This window comes from Lissotriton helveticus (assembly GCF_964261635.1).
Source record: "Lissotriton helveticus chromosome 1_1 unlocalized genomic scaffold, aLisHel1.1 SUPER_1_unloc_55, whole genome shotgun sequence".
Lineage (NCBI taxonomy): Eukaryota > Metazoa > Chordata > Amphibia > Caudata > Salamandridae > Lissotriton > Lissotriton helveticus.
In genome coordinates this window covers 1,520,169-1,534,276 of record NW_027611698.1, presented here as the reverse complement: position 1 = coordinate 1,534,276, position 14,108 = coordinate 1,520,169, and the positions used below count along the sequence as shown (strand labels likewise).

The window sequence follows — 14,108 nt, the reverse complement described above, 5'->3', positions numbered from 1 at the left end:
AGCAATAGCGATAATTATCGCTATTGCTTGGTTAGAGACAAAATTTTACCGCTAAGCTGCGGCGATTTTTATCGCAGATAAACCTTGGTATTACCAAGGTTTATCGCAAATGCGATAAAAAACAGCCGCAATGCATGAATATCGCTGAAAAGTCAGCGATATTCATGCATTACCGAGCTAATGCTCTTAGCCATGTTATCCACCTCCCATTGGATAACATGGCTAAGAACTGCTCAGGGCAGGTGTTAGCTTTTGGAGATATTCACGCTTAGCGCGAATATCTCCAAAAGTTGGTAATAGGAGATAGCGATGTTAGCGACTGTTTTCAGTCGCTAACATCTTGGCACGCCCACTTTGCATATCATTAGTGATAAATATCACTGACATGCAAAGTGGGGCCCAAGATGGTCGCTATCTCCTACTAGCTGTCGCTAACTGGTGTTAGCGACAGCTAGGTAATAGGGAGATAATTTTATCTCCGCTTTCTTGGCTTTTAAAGCCAAAAAAGCGGAGATAAACCCCCTTGATAATATGCCCCACAGACCCATAGTAGATGCGGCAGTGTCAACTTAGGTTTATTAACTTTCTCAATGTAAATTACAAAGCAGCTCTGTTTTGTTTATGCTATGGGGGTTGCTACAGAATAAAGCAGACCAGTCAAAGGATTACAAAGCAGATATAAACTCATACCTATGCGTTCTTCTGTTTTGACATCATCAACGCAATGTGGCAGATGTGTTCCATGATCTGATATTCAAAGAGATGTTTAACTCTCAGGACAAGAAAGAGGAACAGAGCAGGAATGACCGGAAGCACCTGGTAATGTCCCACTGATAGTAGACGGTTAGTTAGGGGCATATTACCAATGATTAGCGCTATTTATCGCTAACGATGCGTAGCAACGAATTTTTTAACGCTAAGCATCGCCGGAAATTATCGCAGAGATAACTTGCTATTAGCAAGGTTTATCTCAGAAGTGATAAAAATCCTCGCGCTAACTGCCAAATGAGATATTGTCGCTGGAAAACCAACGATAATCTCTCGAAGTTTGGCGTTAGCTTGATGATAGGGGCTCACAAACTTAGCCATGATATCCACCTTCCATAGGATATCATGACTAAGTCAGGAAAATACCAGGTGTAAAAAAAGCAGCGCTAACCGCGGTTAGCGCTGCTTTTTTTTATCACTCACAGGGTTAGTGAAGTCCTTGATAATAGGAGAAATGTCTCTTAACAACATTTCTCCTATTATTTTTCTCTGGAACGCCCCCTTTGCATCTCATTAGATATGCAAGGGGAAGCGTAGAGAAAAAGGGTGCTAACATGCGAATTTGCATGTTAGCACCCTGTTGCTGATAGGGAGATAATTTTATCTCCGCATTCTTGGCTTTTAAAGCCAAAAAAGCGGAGATAAATCCCTTGATAATATGCCCCTTAGTTGGGAATTTCCTGAAAGCGTCACTGATGCCCCAAGGAGACTGACAACATCCAATCGGCTTCTTTCTTACATATTTCCACTTCACAAGTCCAGACTCTGAATGCCAGGTACTTGTAAAACTTTAAAAGGTTTCTGCTATAAACTTCTAAGCTGGGGTACTGCTGCATAACAGGTGTAATTAATGGTCTCAAAACTTCTCAGCAGGTGAGCACTGTAAGTCATAAGTGTAGGCATGCGACCCAGCCAGGTAGAATGACTGACAGTAATCTTGAGAAGCGCATCCTTTCACAGTGTACTGCTTCACGTCTTCACCTGTAGAAGAAACACACAGAACATAATCAGCATTAGCAAGGCTGTTACTCAAAAGTTTGTTTTCCTTTTTTTGGAAAGAATTCATGCCCATCCCAGTTCCAAATTCCTCAGGATCTCAGATTGGCAACTAATACAGATGCCTCCATTTGTTAGAAGCAACCTGGACTGTCAGTCAGTCAAGTAATCTTTATTCGATTTAGTTAAAAATCATACAAAGAGCATAAAAAACATTTATGTACAAGTATAATACAATTAAACAATTTCGCTTCAATCGAATTCATGTGGCGAGGTATATCAGTTAAGACAACATTAAAAAGAATATAAAAGACAGTTCGTAGGGGAAGTTTTATAGTATCTTGCGTGATCTTGATCTAGCCGCCGCCACTAAAAAGTTAGCCATACAGAATGTGATATGAATGTTGCTCAATGATTGAAGATAAAACATGGCTGGTCTCACCTGGGAGAAACCAGCTTCCCTTAGGACCGGTAACAAATATTTTTCATATTCACAGAACATAATAAAGTGCATGGTGTCTTGTACAGAAAAATTATCGCAAGTACAGGGCGGTGCTGACTCTGGTTTCACCCAAGTGTTGAAACTTCCCAAATAAATATGGATAAGATTAAATCTAAATTTAGTTAAAAGGAACCTGTGAAATGGCTTGGTGACAAAACATAAATAGGGTTCTAGTGCGATTGAGTTTACTAACAAATAGTGTCGTCTTACTGTAGGCTTAAGCAGTTCCTTTTCCTCTCGGCATATTATTGCCCTTAGCATAAATTGTTTTTTAATAATAACTACATCTTGAGTTGTTATGCCAGAGGGGTCTATGAAAGGTTCCGGCCGGCCCAAATCCGTGAAGGACTGGATTCCAGGCTCTGGGATTTCAGGTTGAATCTGACTGTCACAAAAGCTCCATACATGTCCTTATGGTGGGAATTTAGAGGTCTGCATGGAACAAGGAAACTATTGGCCTGAAACACAAGTAATAATTTCAGCCTGACACTGTCACCAATAAATGTCAATCACCCACACTATTTGATGGAGTTTACCAAGGGACTCTTTTTATATTTTACTGCTTTTTGGAAATTGTGTTCAACCTTTTCTTTTACAATAAATGTTTTTTAAACTGATTACCAATGACAGAAATGCTCAGTTATTTTTCAGCTAATCTTATAATGATCTGTACCACATTATTGGCAGAAAATAAAACTTTTCTGATTGTAATTGTGTATCTCTTTATGCAAGTCTCCTGGTGCACTTGAATATTGTAATTGTAATTGTAATTTATATTTATATAGCGCATTATCACCAACGGTCTCTAAGCGCTTGCTTTGGGAACCCGTCCTGGTTTTTCCCTGTGAGATAACCCATACTGGGCACCCCCAAGGTGAAAGCCAGGCATCCCGCCGCGGGGGGCCATAGTGGAGATTAAGCAAGCTATTGCCCAGAGTTGCAGAGTGTGAACCCGTGATTCGAGCAGGCGCCGAAGCGAGAATTATCGAGTCCGTGGACGTTTTGGGCTCAAGACCCCGCCAAGCCGGGAATTGAACCCTGGTCCCGGGTCTGATCTCTGCTTCATGGTCTGCCTCTTCTAACCATTGAGCCACACTTCTCCACAATATTCAGGCATCATTCTTAAATACCGCTTCACCTTGGGGGTGAGCTCATCAGTGGAAGTTCACCAAAAATCCATCCTTGTGCATCATTATATTATATGGCCCTCTACGCTCCCAATGTTATAAAGTGGCAATAAATATGATGCACATGTATTTGTGCTGGGGATGCAGCAGCAACAATGCACTCCTGTGGGTCCATCAGGAAATTTGGAGGAGACCGGCTCGACTATGCCATCCTGAACAACTTGCACAGTGTGCTCTATTTTTGTGGAATTACCTGAGAGAACCCGTCCTCAACAATATCTGAGACACACACACACACAACTGTCTACAATGTAGGTATTGTTTCTCTCCACTGTATGGTTGCTGGCTGCCTGTTGTGTCAGTCTCTAGTGGTGAATTACAGGACCTTCCAGGGTGAGTATGTAGCCCGCTGTGCTCACATACAATGCCATGTCTGAACTGGGGTGGCAGAGTGGGCTAAAGAACGGTGATGGATCAAACCCAGATCTGTTGACTGGGTGTGAGTGTTTGATTGGTTCAGATGCTCCGTCCATCACCACCACCTTTTGTGCCGCTTTTGGCCACCATAAGTGTGGCAGGGTATGCTCAGACGTGAGTCCCTTGCTCACTTTGCCACTGGATTCAAGCAAGCCGGGCTGAAGACGGCTGGAATGCCAGAAACCGGTCCTCGGAAGCTTGTTTCCGTTCCAGGGAAGACATGGCTTGGCAGTTCGGGCTGGACTGTTCCCATGAGGCATAGGGTCAGACTGATTTGCATATAGCCATGTCTGAACTGGGGTGGCAGAGTGGGCTAAAGAACGGTGATGGATCAAACCCAGATCTGTTGACTGGGTGTGAGTGTTTGATTGGTTCAGATGCTCCGTCCATCACCACCCCCTTTTGTACCACATACAACGCAGGGCACAACAAGATTGAACCACTGCTGTTAGGAAATCTGGATTATAACCTTCCTGATCACCTGCCTTTTACTGCATTCCATCACATCTCATTATTTCCGAGGGTGTTGTTCTTGTGTGATGTGTTCCCTATATTGTATGATAGACTTTTAACCCCTTAACCACGGGGGTAATTCCCCTCCTGTGCGGGGGGAGGGAGGACGCATGCGGCGCCGCGGTGCTCATGACGAACCCAGCTCATCATGAGGCACAGTGCAGCTGTGCTCATGCCAAGCTGGGCTCGTCATGACACGCCCACTCCCGTAGAACGCCCACACAGGTGTGGAATTCGCTGCGCGGGGGAGTGGCGAGGCCGTTATGACGAGCCCAGCTCGTCATTAGCACAGCTCCACTGTGCCTCATGACGAGCTGGGCTCATCATCAGCAAGTTGCAGGGACTGAAGGAGCTATATTGTTTGGCCTCTACTTCTGCATCCTCTCATCTCTTCCACCATTGGGCAGGACAATCAAATATTTTATGAACAGCAATCCTCTGAATTAATATTAATTAGGTGGAACAGAGTTGTGCCACTGACCTAAATGTACCCATGCTGTAAGGCTCTGGATGACGCAGGTCCTCCCTCCTAAACCAGCCATGGCTGCTGACGTCCCTGGAGGGAACAGGCCTCACAGACATCAGGGCATGCTTTGAGCCAAATCACAGGCTCACATGCCCTCCACTCGGCCTTTAAGCTCTGGACCCACTACTGCCCCTTCTCTGAACTCGCGTCTGCTGTCCCATGTCTAGACGGGGCCTGCTGCCTGCTGGGCATCTGTGATTGCTGCTAGTGCTGCACAATGACATCACATAATGCTAATTGTAACCAGCTGGACTAAAATCTCCACAGCCCATCACGGACGCCCTGTGCTGTTCTGCGAGGCGCACACTGAGAGCTAGGGCCTCAGCAGTGTCTCCCATAATGATTAAAACAGTGTTTTAACATATATAATAAAAATCAGGGATCTGCTTATATATAACAATTTTCCTCCAATTCATGGCTTTAAGGATAAAAAGAGCAGCAATAAAACATGCAGAAGAATCATGTGATGCTTTATAGTGAAATTACAGCACCCATGGCACCTAAATAATGAACAAAAGCTCTATACCATACTTGACCGGTGGATCACCTGGAAGCTGTAAAAAGGGGGAGGAGGTTGTACATTCTGCATGATGAAAACAGAACAAACAATATGAAAAGATCAATGCCTGTGGAGAAAACGAATGGTTGATCCTCAATAGTACTTAACTGAAAATGACACCCAAAAGTATTATTACAGAGTATAACAAAGAAGATTGCTAAAATGGTGCAGTACTATAGCCTTATAGCCCGCCGTAGAGGGCTATACCGGCTATTAAAGGCCCTCTCCAGCGTTAAAGGCCCCGAGCCGAAGGCAAGGGCCTTTAACAAGGGAGAGGGACTTTAATAGCGGTATAGCCCATCTACGAAGGGCTATAAGGCTATTAGAACATTCTGTCACTAGAGGACAGAATGTTCTAACAAAAAAACCAAAGGGGCATATTACCAACGATTAGTGATATTTATCGCTAACGAGGCTTAGCAACGAATTTTTTAACGCTAAGCATTGCCGGAAATTATCGCAGAGATAACTTGCTATTAGCAAGGTTTATCTCACAAGTGATAAAAATCCTCGCGCTAACTGCCAAATGAGAGATTATCGCTGGAAAACCAACGATAATCTCTCGAAGTTTGGAGTTAGCTTGATGATAGGGGCTCACAAACTGAGCCATGATATCCACCTTCCATAGGATATCATGGCTAAGTCAGGAAAATACCAGGTGTAAAAAAAGCAGCGCTAACCGCGGTTAGCGCTGATTTTTTTATCACTAACAGGGTTAGCGAAATCCTTGATAATAGGAGAAATATCGCTTAACAACATTTCTCCTATTATTTTCCTCTGGAACGCCCCCTTTGCATCTCATTAGAGATGCATGGGGAAGCGTAGAGAAAAAGGGTGTTAACATGCGATTTTGCGTGTTAGCACCCTGTTGCTAATAGGGAGATCATTTTATCTCCGCTTTCTTGGCTTTTAAAGCCAAAAAAGCGGAGATAAATCCCTTGATAATATGCCCCAAAGTCTTTTGGAAGCGTGAGCGGATTGGAATCCCCTCAGGCTCCCTGAAGCCTTTGTTCACAGCAGAGCTGAGAACAAAGAAACATTGGAATGATGGAGCTCTGAGCTTATACCAGCCACTGTAAGCCCAGAGCACCCCATTGTTTTCAATGGAGCTCCCAACATTCCAATGTTCTAATAAGTAATATACTATTTGAGATGAAAATAAATGCAGCTGTTGAAGAAAAATTTGCCAACCAATACTGTTAGATAACAGTATCACACATAAAAAAGGCAACATATGGACTTTTGGTAAGAAATATGTGCTGATACAATCTCCAAGATAGCACACTTGCAAACTCCACCTCGTTTACTGTTAACACAGTCTCCACACGTAGACACAGTGCCTGATTAGTCATGAACAATAGACTGCACCGGGCAAAAAAAAAATCAAAGCAAAGTCACAGCAAGCTACTTGCAGCGAATGAAGTCTCCTTCATTGTTGTACTCACAGCGAGTAGAAGAAATGTCCCAGGTGTATTTGTGGTGAAGATAAGTACAACCTTGGTATTTGTGAAGTTCCTTAGTCAAACAGAATGTCTAAGTGCAAGGATGACCAGACTTATTTCTCTCCTCTTACGCTGGAGAAACACTGACGTACCTTGTAATCAAACAACAGGACGCGCACATTTTCCAAGAGTGCGATAGACCTGCTGCGACGCGCTCTCTCTCCTCAGACACTAGAGACGCGCTGACGTGCTCTCTCTCTTCTGACGCTGGTGCTGACACCCTTGGAAACCACGCAACAGGACGCGCACACGATTCAACAGCGCGATAGACTTGGTGCGATGTGCTCTCTCTTCTCAGACACTGGAGACACGCTGACGTGCTCTCTCACTTCTGACGCTGGTGCTGACACCCTTGGTAACCACGCAACAGGACGCGCACACGATTCAACAGCGCGATAGACTTGGTGCGATGTGCTCTCTCTCCTCAGACACTGGAGACGCGCTGACGTGCTCTCTCTCTCTAATTATCGCTATTGCTTGGTAATATGCCCCCAGATTCTCACTGATGTCGGAAACAGCAGTGCCATATCTCCAGTTGAAATAATCATGCACAAACCTACCCAACAACAGGGAGGCGCCTTGAGGCCTTGAGGGGTGTGTAAAGCACTAGACGGATAGGAATGCAGAGTGATCCCCATGATCAAGGCCGGCTTCAGAGGTGGTGGCACCCGGTGCAACAGTCTTTTTTGGGCTCCCCACCATGAGGTCCATCATGAACTCCCTCACTGCCACCCACCTACAGTGCCCCTCATCTCTCCATAGTCTCATCCTGCTCATGATACGTATATGTCAGCAGTGAGACAGAGAGCGACATCAGCAGGCTGTAGTAACTGTGTATGTTTCACAGTGAAGTCGCTAACACCACCACTACCCCTCAGTGTACAAAGTACTCGGTAACAACAGGGTCTGCAGACCTCTCCCCACCACACCGAACCTGGCGCCAGAGATGTCCGTTTCTCCAGTGTCTAGAGCAGAACTTGCCCTTGCTACTGATTATGTTCTTGACCCCCATTTTACTACGGATATTCAATTTCCAATGATAAATAACGCAGAAGTACAGGTACCAGAATAAAAAGCAGCGCAAGAAAAGAAAAAAATATTTAACCTCTTGAGTGCCGATGACGAGCTCAGCTCGTCATGCAGCACGGTGGCCGTGTGCTGATGACAAGCTGAGCTTGTCATGAGCTCCGTGGAACGCCCATGCGGGGATAATTGCCCCACTGTGCTGGGCGTTCCATTGAGCTGGTGTGGGCATGACTAGCTCAGCTCGTCATCAGCACACGGCCACTGTGCTGCATGAGGAGCCGAGCTTGTCATCAGCACCGCGGTGCCCCGTACGAACCCCCCGCACCGCGGGGGAATAGCCCAGCGGCGATGGGGTTAAACTTTTTTGGCAAGAGTGCAGCATGCCACCACTGCCACGCTCCTAACGAAAAGTGAATACAATTGAAACAAGCAGCCACTGACAGAAAGCAGCAATGTAAAACAAAGAAAGAGTTCTCCAACAAAACACATACGGAATGAAACGGGAAGAAGCCTGTGATCAGAAAACCACACAAGGTAGTGGTGGATATAGTGGCGCACTTCAATGAAGTTGTTATCAGATACAGGTAGAAGTTAAATAATTTTACTTCATATTTCAACAATTCTGGTAGGTACCACTCAGGGTAAGATACCCCACTACCCAGAGTATCGGTTGGAACACGGCACAGAGTGACTTGTTCAAAATACACAAGAGACAGAACCCCAGCACTCTAAATATTTTGTGTACAGTTTGCAAATAAGTTATTACAGCAATGAAAGCACCACAGGATAATGAGAGAAACGTTCTGTCACAGGAATTATGTATACAAAACTGGGTTGGATAATTAAACAGTGATTTATTTCCTCAGAAGCACATACATTATTTTTCAAACAGTCTTGACATTTACAAGGGACAGATTCTGTGATGAAATTAGAATTCCAGTTCCTTGTCTTTGTAGCACAAAAACAGCCAACGCGCGTTTCGTCACCACCGTGACTTCCTCAAGGCTTGTATTGTAGTATCATAGGAGCCTGCGAAATTGTTCTTATTTTGGCTCAGAAGTCTCAAACTATTGACAATCCTTTGTCAGAACTTATAGCGGACAGACTAAAGAAGCTATTCCTAATGCTTCAGATCCTCTCTTGTCTTGTTCTGGGCACTGAGGATTGAGGTCGATTATTTGCTGGACCGCAGATACAATCTATCAACTTGTAATTCTCCCAGTTCAAGTGTCTTATAAATTTAAAACTCAGATTTCAGACATATTGTAAAGTTACTAGCGGAGAATTCACCGAAAACAAGTTCCGATATGTGTTGTGGATGCTAGTCCGACAAAGAAAAAGGTCCAGCTCTTTAGTGTGTCATGGTAAAGACCTGTGATATTCGTGAAGTGGTAATCTTTTCCCTAATTAGGCCCGGAAGCAAGAAAATTCCAATATTTCGGGTACTGTGATAAGACCCTGTAGGAGTATGACAGGCAGCCCCAGCAGCCCGGGCCCCACCGCCATCCGTATATATATCTCTTGGGAAGCCTGTAATCAGCCTGTATTGGATGTATGACATTACAACGCATGCTTTTACATCGCATGCCTTTACAATGCGGTATTTACAACGAATACCTTTACAACGCTTAGTGCTTTGGGGCGCTGGATAGTGAATAGTTTAATTTACTATTCCATCTCCAGGCCCCGTGGATAGTAGGGTAGTTGGATAGTACATTAAACCTATTCCCTATCCTAGAGCGCCCCCCAGCGCAATGTGTTGTAATGGTTTGCGTTGTAATGGTTTGCGTTGTAAAAGTTACGTCGTAAAGGCACTGCGTGGTAAAAGTTGCGTTGTAAAGGATGTTTCCCGCCTGTAATCAGCCTGTAATCAGCCGGTGCTCTTCTGGCTTGACCGGAAGGGAGCTATCCGCTGGCAGAAGGAGTCTGAAAGCTGGAATTAGGAGGGCACGGGGGTCCTATGGCAGCCAGCAGGCGGCAGAAACATGGTGAAAGTGATGACTGAAGGTCTTGCAGACAGCGCATGCACTGAAGGCTCCACCTAAAAAGAGGAAACAGCAAAGAGGCCAAAACAGAACCTTGACGAATGCCCCGTCCCAATTTGAAGCCGGCGAGCATTCACACAGTGAGCCAAAATTAAAAACTTTACTTAACAACGTGTAAGGAAACCTATATTTGGCCTAGAAGCACAAGGGGAGACCAACAATAACCAAACAATGGTATGGTAAACTAAATCAAAAGCACCAATTAGATCTGCGAATCGAAGATGCCAGATTGTGTAGTGTAGTTCCTATTATCGCAATAGGCTCTGCGCATTGGAATAATACCTCCAATAGGATAGACCTAGACCAGACGTTAACTAGGTCTTCTACTGTCGATATTAGACTTAAAGTTTTGGGTTTGCCAGCTAGCTCAGAGTTCACTAGAAACTTTCTCGAATAGGCAAGGAGGAGTTGAACCTCCCTGGATAGACAAGAAGGGATTTAGTTTCTGACAACCATAGAACATGACAACTTTGCTCTCCCCTAATCAAGAGTGTATCTCTAGAGTCGTGTGAAAACAAAAGACAACTTATTTTACTCAGTCAGTACGTGCATTCTTAGTTTCACCAGATTGTAGAGAAAAGGAAGAGACGGGCGTGTTCAATAAAAGATGTTATTTATTGATCAGTCTCTTTTCTCGTACAAGAGAAATGAATCGATATTATCGCAATACTTATGGTTAAGTAAAGTGCATACAATAAAAGCAGAATTATGAAATAATACTGTAAAAGCATTGATATGGTTTCTAAGCCATATGCTATTTAAAATGGACAGAATATATACATACACATATACATTTGACTAATAGTACTCAACTGGTGCTTCTAACTATGCCTACCCCAGTGTACCTGACCTAAGCCTAATACGTGGGCGGGGATAGAAAGTAGCTGTTGAAGTTAAGTTTGTTTTGCCAAGTGACTGACTCAAGAATTCTCTGCAAGGGGTTATTCAGTTCCGTACCTTGAATCTAGGATGATTGAGGGATGGTATCTCTCATCTTTGGTCTCGATATTCCAGGCTGCCTGCAAGGGCTGCTCGGAAGCGCCGGAGCTGGATTTCTCGGCAGGAGAAAGGCAGCGTCTCGTTCTCAGCGCGTCAGGAAGGCGGGGCAGCGCCAGTGGGCTTCGCTCTCTGCTGGGCTTCGGCAAGTCTCGCTGCTCGGATCTCGTCACCACCGCGTGTGTTTGCTTAAGGCAATATCGGTAATATTTATACCTGTAAGGTGCCGAGATTGACGTAAGGATGGACATAGATACGTCATTAAGGATGTCATACGAGCTGGTCGTTAGCACATTCTTTTACTGAAGTTCTCGGTGAAATCAAAACAATGGCCGCAGGGTTTTTCCCAGGTTGTCATAGGTTTGATTTGTTTTGAGAACTCCGTATGCCTTATCAGGGGCTGGAGGAATATTGCTTTGCCTAATTAGATGGCAAGCGTTATGACCTAATCAGATAACGCGCTCCTGTGCCGTGGTCTGGCGTAATCAGATAACGGTTTCTGCATCATGGGATGGCTGCTAGTTAACTTGTTAACCAGAATAGGGTCAGGAATAGGGGGATCGATACAGAACCTATAGGAATACATCACACCCACTCCACGCTAACTATGGCCATATTTACGAATCTAGGCATAGTAAAACATACTGTAGAGTATCGTGTATACCTTACCACCCCAAAATACATATAATGCATTTCGAAATTATGTAATGTACGGGAAAATAAAATAGCCATATGTACTATATGCACTTAAGCAGTAGACTAATGCTAAATTAATCACGCATGTATACATTATTAGTAATCGAATATGAGAATTACACATGAAATGGCTCTTAATACAGAAGAAAAGTTCGAGACCACTTCATCACAGTTCAAAAATATTTATGAGCATACCAGCGGGCAGCTAATGTCTATGAAGTTGCTAAAAACAGAAATTAGTTCTCTAAGAATAGTTCCTACTTTAAGCAGAAGAAAAGTGTCCCGTAAAATGTAAAAAAAATATTTTGGGGCTGCTAAAAAAATTGCTGTCCGTGAACTGGAGGAAAAGTTGATCTTGCTACTTTATTATTAAAGTTGAAGGCCAAATTCAAGGTGTCGGGAACGCCGTGTGCTAGCTTGTTCAAGAGTCATTATTTCTGCTCTGGTGAGAACATCATATCATTGAGACTGCTGAAAAAGCTGTCAACAGCTTCCTGTGAGAGTTCCACTAACTCGGAAAAAGATGTAACCATGCATTCATGTACATGATTGTCTCCATTGACATTTTGATTAGTATTGCTGTCAGATGGTCGTACCTGATCGATGCTGCTTTCATCTTGATCTTCACTACCCCTTAATCGTAGTGGTGAAGTTTCCACGAATGCCGTCATCAGGATTGGCAGCCGTTGAGGGCAGCACAATGCATGAGCCGTTACCGGACCCAACAATGTTTCTGCATCCATTGGCGCATCCGATTGTAGCGTCAGACAGGTGTCCAACACGCATTCTTCTCCGCACAGCATGCACCTTAATACAGGTAAAACACATCTTTGCCATATCGGCCGAAATTAAAGAAACCAAGTCATGTTCAGGTCTCTAAGCCGGGTCAGTCCCAGGATTTTTGATATCCGGTCCCGGTATCCAATGGCTCGGATTGTTTCTTCCCTTGTCGCAGGTGTTTTGTCTGTGACATGGTTTGCCATAACGAAATATAAGGACTAATAATAGGATTCCTGCAATTAGTCCCAAAATGAGGGGAACTCCTCCAAAAATCGAATGGACGAAGTCTGGAAAAATACCCAGTATGGCTTTGAATGGTGTTAATGCCATCGAAAATACTGTCTTAAATACATTTGAGACTCCACTGGTATCAGAAATATTTAAGATTTCATTCAGGAATTCTGCGAAATGTATGGGGGAATTAGTTGATAACAATGAGTGAATCTCTGCAGTCGTCCTTGCGACTAGGAGATCATACGTTTCTTTTGATGACGTGAGCCTGGTCGGCGTCTGAAGAAGCACTGTTTTCATTCTGCTTAAAGTATCAACTTGAATAGAAGTAATTTTCAAGTTAGGCCATGCCCTTGTCTCCCTGTCTGGAAAGGAGCTGGGGAACAATAAGCGTCCACAGCACATGACCTTCGCAGTCGTACTAACGAGATAAGGAACCCCGGGCAGTAGACTACAACATCTGCGATCCACAATTAGAATGTAACTCCCGTTATAGAGTCTTTTAAAGAATGGTTCTATCTCTGTTGCAGGTGTGCCTAGCTGGTGACATGAAAGGTTATTTGAGTTCCCTTCACAGGCTCCATGCAAACTAATTCCATTACACAGAAGTGTACCGCTTAGTGACATCGCACAATTATTGCCACTAAGAAACACTTTCTGTCCTTTATTACTGACACATGCATGTGAATAGGGCTAGTTCCATGTTGTCTTAATGTACCCTTTTCCCAATTTTTCGTACATGCCAGCCTGTATATATTTTTGGCAGTATTGAAACCTGAAAGTAGATATCGGAATATTAATTATCCCATGTATTATCCATTCAATGACAGGTCGTTCTGACATTGTCAATGGTAATCTCTCGAGTTTCTCAATGCTCAGGATTGTATAATCAGCACCCTTTTGTGCCATACTGATTTGTTTATCAGTAAGGTTAAAGATATTGAATAGTGACGTTGTGTTGATTAAACGCCAAGGCACATAGCCTGAACGCAGGTTTTGTAACGTCCAGCCAAGCTGTACAATAGAACGCAATTGAGACTGACCGTGTTGTAACAACAGTAAGTCTTGCGATATTATGTCGATTGCTGATGACACAATGCTGTCCAATGAAAAGATTCTGGAGGACAGAGTCATTAACCCATTGTCCACTACAGAAAGCGATTTTTCCAAATTAATACGGTCAATTTCCCGTATACTTTCTGCTGTCTCAATTTGAGTTATCTTCCAGGCCTCGTTGTAAGCTGCATATTTAGAGGCTGCTATGAAGCGTTTTTGACGCTGTTTGCGTGGTCCCATAATGAAATCACGCAAGTCAGCACCATCAGTAAGTAAAGTTAGGTGTTTCTTAATTTCTGTCAGTGTGG

The 14,108-nt window shown here is 43.8% G+C and overlaps 1 protein-coding gene across 5 annotated transcripts in view; it reads right to left on the bottom strand.

Annotated features, from left to right (window-relative positions):
• Window positions 1-559: 559 nt before the first annotated feature.
• Window positions 560-14,108, bottom strand: part of LOC144806245 (uncharacterized) — a 183,123-nt gene continuing 169,574 nt past the window's right edge. For all 5 annotated transcript variants that reach the window (XM_078672642.1, XM_078672643.1, XM_078672645.1 and 2 more), the window contains one exon: window positions 560-1,749. In XM_078672642.1, coding sequence (XP_078528768.1) covers window positions 1,625-1,749 — 125 coding nt within the window. In that variant the 3' untranslated portion in view covers window positions 560-1,624. The remainder of the gene's footprint in view (window positions 1,750-14,108) is intronic.